This window comes from Vanessa tameamea, chromosome 3 (genome assembly GCF_037043105.1).
Source record: "Vanessa tameamea isolate UH-Manoa-2023 chromosome 3, ilVanTame1 primary haplotype, whole genome shotgun sequence".
Classification (NCBI taxonomy): domain Eukaryota; kingdom Metazoa; phylum Arthropoda; class Insecta; order Lepidoptera; family Nymphalidae; genus Vanessa; species Vanessa tameamea.
The window spans coordinates 4,686,707-4,698,553 of NC_087311.1; the positions used below are offsets into that span (position 1 = coordinate 4,686,707).

The 11,847-nt window shown below is 32.1% G+C and overlaps 1 protein-coding gene across 1 annotated transcript; it reads left to right on the forward strand.

Annotated features, from left to right (window-relative positions):
* The first annotated feature begins 4,206 nt into the window (after positions 1-4,206).
* On the forward strand, positions 4,207-10,951 carry LOC113397328 (lipopolysaccharide-induced tumor necrosis factor-alpha factor-like). Its single transcript, XM_026635628.2, has 3 exons — positions 4,207-4,347; positions 5,119-5,257; positions 10,714-10,951. The coding sequence occupies exons 2-3, from the start codon at positions 5,124-5,126 to the stop codon at positions 10,814-10,816; spliced, it is 237 nt and encodes a 78-aa protein (XP_026491413.1). The 5' UTR covers positions 4,207-4,347; positions 5,119-5,123; the 3' UTR covers positions 10,817-10,951.
* The last annotated feature ends 896 nt before the right edge of the window (positions 10,952-11,847 follow it).

Here is an 11,847-nt window from a genome sequence, read left to right on the forward strand (position 1 = left end):
ATAGTATTCTATGGTGGTTATATTATTATATATTTTAAGATATATGTCAATATCACTCACTCATTAATCTTATAATAAAATAACCTTTGCACTCAAAAGTCGCTAAATTTTAATTTCGCTATACTTCACTTCGTAAAATACATCCGTTACGTGTTATTTTAAATAATGTTAAACACCTACCCGGTGTCTAATTCGCTAAAAATACATCCAAGAATAACCCCTAATTGCTGAAAATTTACAACTCGAACCGCTTTTCGAAAGTTATTGTGAATTTTGTTATTGTAGGCACGCATGCATTTACAAGTGACAACTCTCCGTGCACTGTTTTGGTTGATGCCAAAGTGAAAACCTGTATCATTGATATTTCTCGGTAGTCAGAAAAACTGGGGCAAAAATTTCGAGAAATCGGAGTGGTTCGTACAATGGTATATCAGTAAACTTGGTGGTAGGGCTTTGTGCGAGCCCCTTTGGATAGGTACCTTCATTCATTCTGAGTGAGTGAGGTGAGTGAGGTAGTGTAACTACAGGCACATGGAACATAACATTTGAGTTTCTAAGGGTGGTGGCGCATTTTCGATGTAAGGAATGGTCAATTTTATGACGGCGCTGATGTCTATGTGGCAGTGCACTTACTTACCGTCAGTTGCGTCGTTTATTTGCTGACAGCCCGGGTACCATATCCGCAATACTATTTCTTTGTTTAATAAGAATTAAGTAAAAACGGAGTATCCGTTGTTGCGTCATATTTTTAGTTTTCTAATCGCTTAACTTATCTACACTAAACCAATTTACTATGTAAAAGATTCTGTCATCATTATGTTATCTTTTTCAAATACCAATGATGTATTATTGGAGAATAATACTATCTCATATTTGTGTCCTATAAGATAGGAAACAAATATATTTTAAGTTAGTTGGCGCCCGCTGAACTACTCGCATGTTGAGGGTTGGTTATCAGGTATTAGGAATAAAAATTGATCAATGTCCTTACTTGGAGTTCAAGCTTGCTTCATAACAAATTCCTTCCCATTTGGTTCAGAGGTTTGGCTGTGAAAGAGCAACAGACAGACCACACAGCGTTTCACGGGCATTTTTAATAGTAGCCATTTATAGTATTGATTAATAAGATGTAATCATTAGTGTCCTTATCGTTAGAATAAATTACAAAGTTCGTTTATGCTTTGAATCTGTCTAAAAAGTAACACATATAATTGTGTCAATCTTTCAATCAGTGGTCGTTTAAGCATAGGCTTAGCGTTGCTTATTTGATCTAACCATTAAAAAAGAATAAAAATCCTTTAAATTATTCTGTAGATATAAAATATATAATTAAATACGATTGCTCACAACTTTAAGAGATTTTAAAATGATAAATAATTGTATATGAAATATATACAATTATTATATGTAGCACGGATATTTATATACCAGAAAAATCTTCTATCATAATCTATAAATACGGAGATGATCGTCAAAACCTTAAATAAAAAAAAAAACAAATTGTGGTGAAATTATATTCGAGAGAGAGAGATCGTTTGATATAGCCTCGCTACAACTTTCTAGAAAGAAACCGAATGTGCACCCTCTACTCTTCCACGGTACAGATATCTACAGGTAACGGGCTGTATGACCGCTGTTTCTGACTCTGTCTCCTTTCTTGATAGGCTCAATTAACTATCAATATCTATGACACAGCAGACAATAGAAATATTTTAATTTGTAATTAGTGCTCGAGATCTTGAATGATCTATTTTATTCATATTTGCTAAAAAAATTGCATTTTGCTTGTTGGCTAAATTGCTATCGGAACTTTGGAAGTACAGTTAAAAATTTGCTGCTAACTACTTATTGCGAAATATTTAAATAAAAGCTTGTAAAAATACGCGTGGTGTGTTTTACATCACCACGGTACGAGCGAATAGTTCGGTTGGCGAATGTGAGCATATCATTGGTTAAAAAAGGCACCGGATCGAATCCATATATACCTATATTTGAAAAAAGGAACAGCAGCAATTTGTAAACGTAGTCGCATAGATAACAAAAATGAATTTGTAAACAAAGTCTTAGAGATAAAAAAAAAGATTTTTTAGGAAATATCCGTATGATAAATTTAGCAATTTGATACAGATTGTATGTTTAATAAAATTAGTGCTCTAGTGTCAATATCCAGAGAGGAAAAAGAGGAATACGGTTGTTTGGACAAAACGCCGCCCGCGTTTCCTCTTAATGCGCGGGAGGTTTCGAATTATCATGTTATCAACTCGCTAGTCGCCGCGCCAGCCGTGAATAAGGCAATGAGGTGAGCGGGCGGAGGGAGCGGTACGAGCGGTACTAAGGCACGCACGCTTGCTCAGTGCAATGTGCATAGTCAGCTCTCAGCGGCACAGCGCGATGCAGTAATAGTTTGTTAAAATACTAAATCTTATCTTGCAGCCCGCGTTTCGTCTTAAGCTATTAAAAAATGATAACTTTCGATAACACAAAACCACACATTTAAATACATAATATGTGTAAATAAATTAATAAATATACGCGTACATACATTAAAAGTAGATTAACTTAATGTATTCTATTCTAAAGATAGTTTTATTAAAATAATCTGAGCAATTTATTTTAGCTCTGGGGCTTACAGTAATTAATACGTTTTATACGGCAAGAAGATCTGTATAGGTATTGCGTTTATAAATACACAATTAATAGACAGCTCTCTCTAATGCCGTTTCTCCGACGACTGACGTATGTACTATGTAGGCCTTGACATTGAGATTCTAGGCCAACGACAGCGGTTCCGATGATGTCATCGCTATAAAGGCCATCGTGTTTCTCACCTCACAGAAAATTATTGTTAAAAATATGTTTGAATCATATTACAAATAAATTTTCATTTTATTGTGATTCAATTCACTAATTGTAATTATTTAATTGAAAGTCGTTTTGATTTTACTTTGTAACTTTTTTTATAAGTTTTATTATAAATATCCTAATTGTAACTTAGCTACTGAACTGTTTATGTATCTAAATTTTATTTTAAATTTGCATTAAGTAAGTTTTTTTACATTGGTTATTATTTTAAATCAATTTTGTGGGAATTTTTAAGAACGACCTTTAGTACGAATTCGGTCATGTTCGAATACGAATTTCCACCAGCGTCCTTTCTGATCATTTTATTTCGATTGCTTTAAAATAAATTCCTAGTTTTTATACATTTTTGGAAAGCTAATTAAACGAATATGTTTCTAAATAAAACGGAGAACAAGATTCATAATGATTTCTTTTGTTTTTCAGGCATATTTGAGGGAAAAAATAAAAAAAAATATTGAAATAATATTGTTTTCCGTCTCGCATTTTTAAATTTGGATCGATAATTATTGTTTAAATATTGAAAAAATATCCAGTGTTTAATTGTTTTTATAAATCAGAAGAAAAAAGTAGACTTTAATCGAAAGTTGCAATTTTGACTTATTTTGAAAAAATCTAAAAAACGTGATAACTCAAAAATGGTTCACTTTTGCATTAAAAATTATCGTAAATAGTCACCCTATCACTAGCACCCTAGCACTATCACCTCCTAACGGGAATACGTCGAATTACCAATAACCCTGTATATACTGAATTAATATTATGGTCATGCAATCTAAAATTGAAAAATAAAACAAGCTATGCAGATCCACTTACCGCTAAACAACAATACTTATTATTATTGTGTTCCGGTTTGAAGGGTGAGTGAGCCAGTGTAACTACAGGCACAAGTAGTACACATCATAGTTCCTAAATATTAGGCGGCGCTTGGTACTGTACCAAAGTACCAAAGTTCGTCAGTAGTTACTGTTCTCATTTGTCATATCACCGAGCACCACCTACTATAGGAAGTATGCCTGTAGTAACATTGGTACTACCAATGTTCGTCAGTGGTTACCACTTAGGTGGCCCATTTGCCAGTCCACTGAGCAGCAAGTAACATTATACAGTTGGAAAGTTGGTTGTTTGGACGCGATCTTGGATCTCTGTAACTACTTGCGAAATACTATAAAATGGCTTTGCGAAACGTGACGTGCACTCTTAAACATCACAATAAATATATTTTAAACCAATTGGTTATGCACTCGTTATAAATACATAACAGGCTTGTATACGTAATATAAGCCCAAGTGAAACCGCCAACCACACCGAGTATTTAAATAAAATATTATGATTAAAGATAAGTCTACCAATAAATAAAGAGGCCGCAGCCGGCAGCATGCTTTTAGACTTTAGTCGCCTCACGCCTGTTGAATGTATAGCTAGTCAGTACGCTTCGACAGGAGTTATAAACAGTGCAAGTGCTTAATATTAGAAACTTACGTTCAGGTAAGATAAGACCTTCTTTTTTTTTAAATATTGTAAATTAAATAGCTATTTTGTAAAGTAAATATTTTAAACCGTATATTATTATTTGAAAGTATTGTGTTGGTTTTTATTTTTAGTGCACGCACCAGTGTAATTAACTTAGATGCGGTTTGATGTTTTGGGTAGATAAATTTAATATTAGAGTTATAAAAACACAATCAGTGTTTGAAATATTAGTTTATTGTTGGATTTGATTGCTCTGTGAGGTATACAAATTCTGCCTTAATCACTACAAAATTTAAATTCCAGAAAAGGAATTGTTTGGTAAATGCATAAAAATGTGTTCACCTTGTGTTTTTATTTAGGAATATTTGTTATATAAAATATTGGAATAATACATTTTCGAAATATTTAATTTATTGTATACATACATATTAAATATTTGTTCAACGATTTCTATAAAAAATTGTCTTTGAGCTAAAATATTGATTTATTTAATAGTAAGCCAACGTGATACGGAAAAAACTTAAAATGAAATATTAAAAACGATGTAATTGATCGTCTACAGTTGTGTATCGTTGCTTATAACTTGTCTCAGTGTGCGTTACATTGTTAAAATATTAAAAAAATGTTTTAACTTTGTTCTGTAAAATACCTACTTAAAGTTTGGATCATACAAAAACAATTATCTGGTAAACTCCTATATAGTCATATAACAGTATTATATGTGTACGATTCATATTTATATTTTTGGATAAATTGTGTTAATAATCATATTCGATATTTTTCCAGTTACAATGAACATTTCACCAGTTGGACCGAAGCCAACACAATTGGTCTGCCCATCTTGTAGGGCCAGTATAGTGAGCAAAGTGGACCACAAGGCGACCACTAAGACTCATCTTATTGCCTTCTTTTTATGCCTATTCCTGTAAGTAAATTTATAAATATCGTATAAAAACAAACTAGAATATAATTAAGTTAGTAGTAGCACGTAAAGAATGCTATTAAGCTATTCTTTATAATTGATGGCTGAATTATAAAAGGGAATTCCCCGCTTAGTAATAGTATTCTGAATTTAAAACTTCTGCTTTTACGTATTACAGCGATTTAGTGAGTCATTCGACTAGTATTTAGATTAAGTGGAGGTGAGTAATATATAATAGATATTTGTTAATCTATAACCAAAAGTGGCTATGGTTAATGTGTAACGAAATTAGTTATTTTAATTATAAACAGTTTTAGAAACTAGATGTAGGTCTAAATTGTTTAATACCTTTGACATTTACCATTAAAAATTGTATATTTTCGTAATATTTTGGTTTGAACCCATATTTTTAGTGAGTACATAATATTCTTACTTTGTGTAAAAATCAATATCGTTATGCCTAGATATCAGTGCCTTGCGTGTTATTCTTTAATTAACGTTGAATAACTTCAATTTTAAAATAACTATAGCGACACTTAAAGGTACACATTGCCAGTTCTTCAATTGTTAAATGCATTGTGAAATTTTTTCAGATAAAATGTATATCGTTTACCTTTATAACGTTTAGTTAATTATAAACTTTAATATCATAGTTATAGGTTATAATATCGCATGCACAATTGCACATAATATGATTGCCAATCTAGGTTTTATGGAGACTGTATTAAGTATTACAAGACTGTTATCGGTCGCTTGGAAACATGTTAGTTAAATATTAAAATTTGCTGTAAATTTACAAATATGTATATACTTTTTCTTTTTTTTTATGATATTCGTTGGCGGACGAGCATATGGGCCACCTGATGGTAAGTGGTCACCACCGCCCATAGACAAAGGCGTTGTAAGAAATATTAACCATTCCTCACATCACCTATGCGCCACCAACCTTGAGAACTAAGATGTTATGTCCCTTGTGGCTGTGATTACAGTGGCTCACTCACCCTTCTAACCGGAACACAACGATACAGAGTACTGTTATTTGGCGGTAGACTATCTGATGAGTGGGTGGTATCTACCCAGACGGGCTTGCACAAAGCCCTACCACCAAGTATATAGTATATAGGCACTATTACTTAACGAAACATTTTGTTAGTGTAGAACTTAGTGTACCGGGGAAACGATCATAACGAAATACCACACTTAACACACAAATAATACGAACTAACAAATCTTGACCAAGAATGGCTATGTGATTAATTTTTATGCGGTGGAAGTTGGCGCGAGAGGAATCTCAGCAAAATATCTTTATAACCTTCTACGACCTTGGCCTGTTTGAATCTGCAGTCGACTTTATATTAGAATTAATTCACAAAGCTGTGTTAGTAGGTTCCAACCACATTTGGCTAGGCAGGGAGGGCAACACGAGCATTGAGGCTGAACGTTGATGCACATTGTAAAGCGGCCCCCCCTTAAACCAGCACCCGAATTGCAAGGAACTGCTCGGAGTTCCACTCTCTTTAAAGTTTCGTCATTATATTTATATCTCCACAGACATTTTATTGTACTATTTTTTGTGTTCGTTATGTTTATTATCAGACAACATCAAAACTTAAGTTTAAGATATACATATGTTTCAAATATTGCAATGCAACATAAATATGAGTTTGCATTAGAAACGGTAGATTCCAGGCTTTATTGAGTCGGACCGTCTTATTGAAGAGGTGTTTTGTCATTGTGGGATTCTGGATTCCTTAGCCGTTTTGGATGTTATTCGGCTAGTCTATTCATAATCGGATCCTCTCTATTATAGATTCTTATTTTTAGGTTTTAATATAGAATGTTTTTGGTAGTAGAAATCACGGGCAGTCCAGAATGGTATGTTAAATCGACTCGGATGTAGTTTATGTTTTATGAACGTATAATTAAAAATATATCGAAATCCCTTGTAATACCTATAATAACACCGGCTAACTTAAATTTAGTTGTCGAGTGAGTACACACTAAAATGAGCTTCTCCAAAAATCTATCAACGAAAAACACTGTTTCATATATTGATCACAATTAAAATAGACTCGTATTCGTATACTGCATTAATCAAAATTAAATTATTATATTCGTTCCAGTAAACAATTTTTCTGTAGTATTTTTTAAACATTTTATAAACAATGCTCCGTTGAGCGTTATGTTTGATTAATATTTACCAAATTCTAAATTAAATATACAATTGTTAAGCGACGTTTTTTTTAAACATGTTTGACGGTGTCGGTAATCGGTGTGACTCACGCAATGGTTCCTACATTTAACGAATCGTTATTGTACTTAAGACCGTTTTTCGGTAATGAGTAATAAGTGGCCGAAATTCGTATAAGTTTTCATTCATTCATTGATTTCATTTATAGGTCTTATCGTAGGTAGGTCGCTTTTGAAATTAAGCCATTGTCAAACAAATTATTTCTTCAATGTATAGGATAGAAATGATACAATCGATATTTATTTTGGACTATTATAAAATATCTTTAATGCCAGTTGTTTTTTTCCTTAATCATGGGTAACATAAATTGTATTGTTAATTTAAAAATCTTTTATTTATCTCTTTATCTGTGTTGGCTATTTCAAGCTGATGACATATCAATTTGTTTGTACTATTTGTTCTATTTTTTATGAACAGAGATTGACTATAAGATATTCCTTCATCAAAACCGAGACAGATTTTATTATGATTTAAAACATGTTCTAATACGTCTGTATCTTCTAAGACCAAATTGTAAATTACCGAATATCCAAACAAACGACAAACTATGTCATAATTTGATAACAACATGTTCTATGTCATGAATAAATCAAAATACATTTTCACTATTAACACTACTAGAGAGAGTTCATGAACCTTTACGTGTTTTCCGTCAGTCTTGGTAAAAAAAAATTCTTACATTGTTTTATAACTGAGAATATACTGACAGAAAAAGATAACTTTCTATGGTATTTAAACTTAAGTGAAAACATTATTTTTAGTCTGTGACCATCTTGAAACTGACAGATACCATAATGATAAAATTCTACTTAAATGGGATCACGAGTACCCCAGTAGTGATAACAGTATTTGTAAGCAAACAAATCTATTTATTGTCGCCTTTATGGCATGATAACTTAATGTTTTTGAAATGGGAATCCCTGAAGCTCTTATCAACGTTATACAAAGTATGTAATATTACTTAAAAGTATGTACGAAAAGAGTATATAAATGATATATGAGGCAGGTTGGATTATTAATTATACTTACAAGAGGATTATAAACAAAGGTCCTCGATTCAACTAAATATCATTGAGATTTCCTGTCGTTCATTTTTATTTGCATATTAATATTATTATTATTTTTTTCTTTATTATGTCGTGTTTCATATCATGAGAAATCCTAGTTGTGCTGGGTAAACTATATTATCGTACTTTAAGCGTATATAAAAGGATATATGCCTGGTATTAGTCCAACAGTTAGAAACTTGCGGACTGTTAATTGCAGAATTTACTTTGAATATATCTGTTTTTTTTTGTATCTTTGCAATCATAGAAATGTTGAACTTTTTAAATATAAACGCGAAATGATTCCTCAAATCTTGGGCAGTCACTGTTTTATTTTATTTTGTTTCATTAACCACTAAAAGGTCGTAGAAGTCATTAAACTATTTACATTATCATTATCTTGATCTTGGGTTCGAGACCGAAATTGAGGTTAATTTTTTTTAACACTATTCATATTTTCACATCATATACTTATAATTGCGGAAATAAGTCCTTACGTTCATTCGGTAACATATAATTGACTGATTATATTATATTATTTTGTATATTAATAATTTCGTGCAGGTCTACGATAGATCCAAACGAAACCTATCCACAATTATAAATCTATAAAAAATAACGATTTTTGAGTCGATAACATATTTTATTGAAGTATATTTTCCGCAAAATTCGTATAATTGAGATATTTCGATATTAAATCCATGAAATTCAATAACAAGGCAGTTCAACGGGCCGCTATGTTTGACGTTTACGGGTGCATTTTGAAATTGTGTTCCAAATAATATTTTCGTGCAGGTTTTATTCATTTTACCCGAGCGAAGCCAGGTTTTCATCTTGTATATAATATAAAGACCGAAAAAAAACTGGTAATCTTGTCAGTCTATATGGTCTGTGTAATTTATAAACTGTTTCATTTGGTATATTTTATCTTGAGGAATATGATAGAAAATGTACCTATCTAATTGACACATTTCAGTGCTGTATTTCGGTACCCGTTCATGAGGAAACTCAGCACTTGGTTATACATTTTCCGAAATGCAATACTACCCTTAAATTCTACTCACATCCAATACTTGACGCATTGTATTTACAATTTAAAGTTCTTATGACGCCGTACCGAAGACAATGAGTGTTTAAATACTGGCGTTGCGTACTTTTCAACTTTGTTTTCAGTTCGGGGTCGTAAAAATATGCGGAATGTAAATTATGATGTGCTATGCATTATTATTAATTAAGCTCTGTAGTATCTCCTCAGAACCCATGCAATTTTTCGAATTATATTTTCCTCATCTTCTACAATCTTATACTGCTGAGCTATATTCTAATTCAACGTTAAATCTAACGTTGAAACAAAATCTAGTCTAAATTTGAATATCTGAAAATTTTACACGTACTAAGACTAAATTTAAGAAACGCAACCCTGGCTTATTATTAAAAAGTCTTGAAAACCACAATGTTCATTGGTATTATTATTTGATGACGACCTGGTCCTCACCGATTTCGGCAAATCTCAAGGGAGAGCAGCCAAATGCGTTGGACATATTACAGTTCAGACGTGTGTTCGAAAATACACGTATGGTATGGGCATATTATGCGGAGGAATGAAGAACATATTGTGAGGAAGGTCTTGAGCATGAACGTGGATGGATATAGAGGAAGGGGAGCGACCAATGAAAAGATGGATAGATTATGTGAAAGATGATGATTATGGGAAAGAATGTTATTTGTGATATGACGTCAGAAAGGGAAGTATGGAAGAAGAAGTCATGCTGCGCCGACCCCAAGTAAATTGGGAGAAGGGCAAGATGATGATGACGTGTGTTCGAAAACACTGGTGCACTCTCTATTTCCTTACTTTCATAATCCGATGGGACGACAATTCCGACATGACCGGAAAGAATAAGCGCAAGACCTATACGTGCTTTCCGAGGCACGGGGGTGTACTCACTTCCAACTTACAGACTCCGAGCTGTTACTGAGAATATTTTGATATAAAAACCCAATACTTTTATCAGCCCGACCTGGGCTTTGAACCCAGAACTTTGGAAACTACAGCCTCATATTTACCCAATAGACCAACGAGGTAGTGTCAGTGAGAAAACCTAATCGTCAAAACTCATCAATGTCAATTTTTTAAATCTTTATTATCTTTTTTATTTCAGATGCTGGCCTTGTATTTGTGTTCCGTATTGTGTCGACTCTTGTCAAAACGCTGACCACTATTGTCCGAGCTGCAATGCCTATCTTGGAACTTATCAAGGATAATTTATTAAGAATTTAATTATATGGAAATTGATTGTCAGGTGATAAATATATCAGGGGTGTGTTTATTGACGACAATTCGCAGTATCGCATTATAAATATATTATAAAAATTTATACTATTATTATAAAATTCTATCTATTTAATCTTATCACGATAAAACCACTGAAACAATCGCAATTAAATTTGAAAATATGATACAAAATATACAAAATAATACAGTATTTACACAGGGAACAGATAGTTAATTAATCTTATTAAGTATAAAAAAACAATATTTAATAATATAATATTAATATAAGTCTTCGAAGAGCACTCGCGCTTAATGCACAATTTTTATCATCCAATATCTTAATGTTTTATATTATTGAAATTATATAAATTGATTTAAGTAATTGCAGACACAAACCAGCAAGTTAAATAAACTAAACTTCAGGATACTCTCACGTACAACCATTCAACCATTTCTTGCCATTTCAAGCCCATCGCATAGAATGGACGAAACAGAGCGGTTATCTGAAGTCGAAGAATCGGTCTTTGACAAATACCTCATAGTTCGACAACATCTTCAAACATATGCGACTACATATTGTTAGTTTGTTATGAATAATAAAGGGCTCATGGATATATTACTACTACTACAAGTCCTGTTTTATTAATTTTAAATACTGATAATTAAATTTTTGTATTAGCATTTACCATATAAGTTATAGTACGTACATAAAAAAAATTAGAAAATTCAATAATGATCTACTATAACAATCTATTCAATTATATCTGATATATTTTGTTTAAAATACACTTTTATACACATTTTTATATCATTTCATGTCCTGTGACATAAAACATGACATAAATAGTAAAATTAGTCTTTTAATTAACAGCCTAGGCATTTTACAAAACTGTGCCGTTCAACCAGTGCGACGGTCTGAATAAGATCAGCAAATGCATCTTCCGTTTATAGGTTAGGATTATTTTGATTAAGGCTCTCCTGAATAATTAATTGTTTAAATAAAATTTAATAATTTAACTTT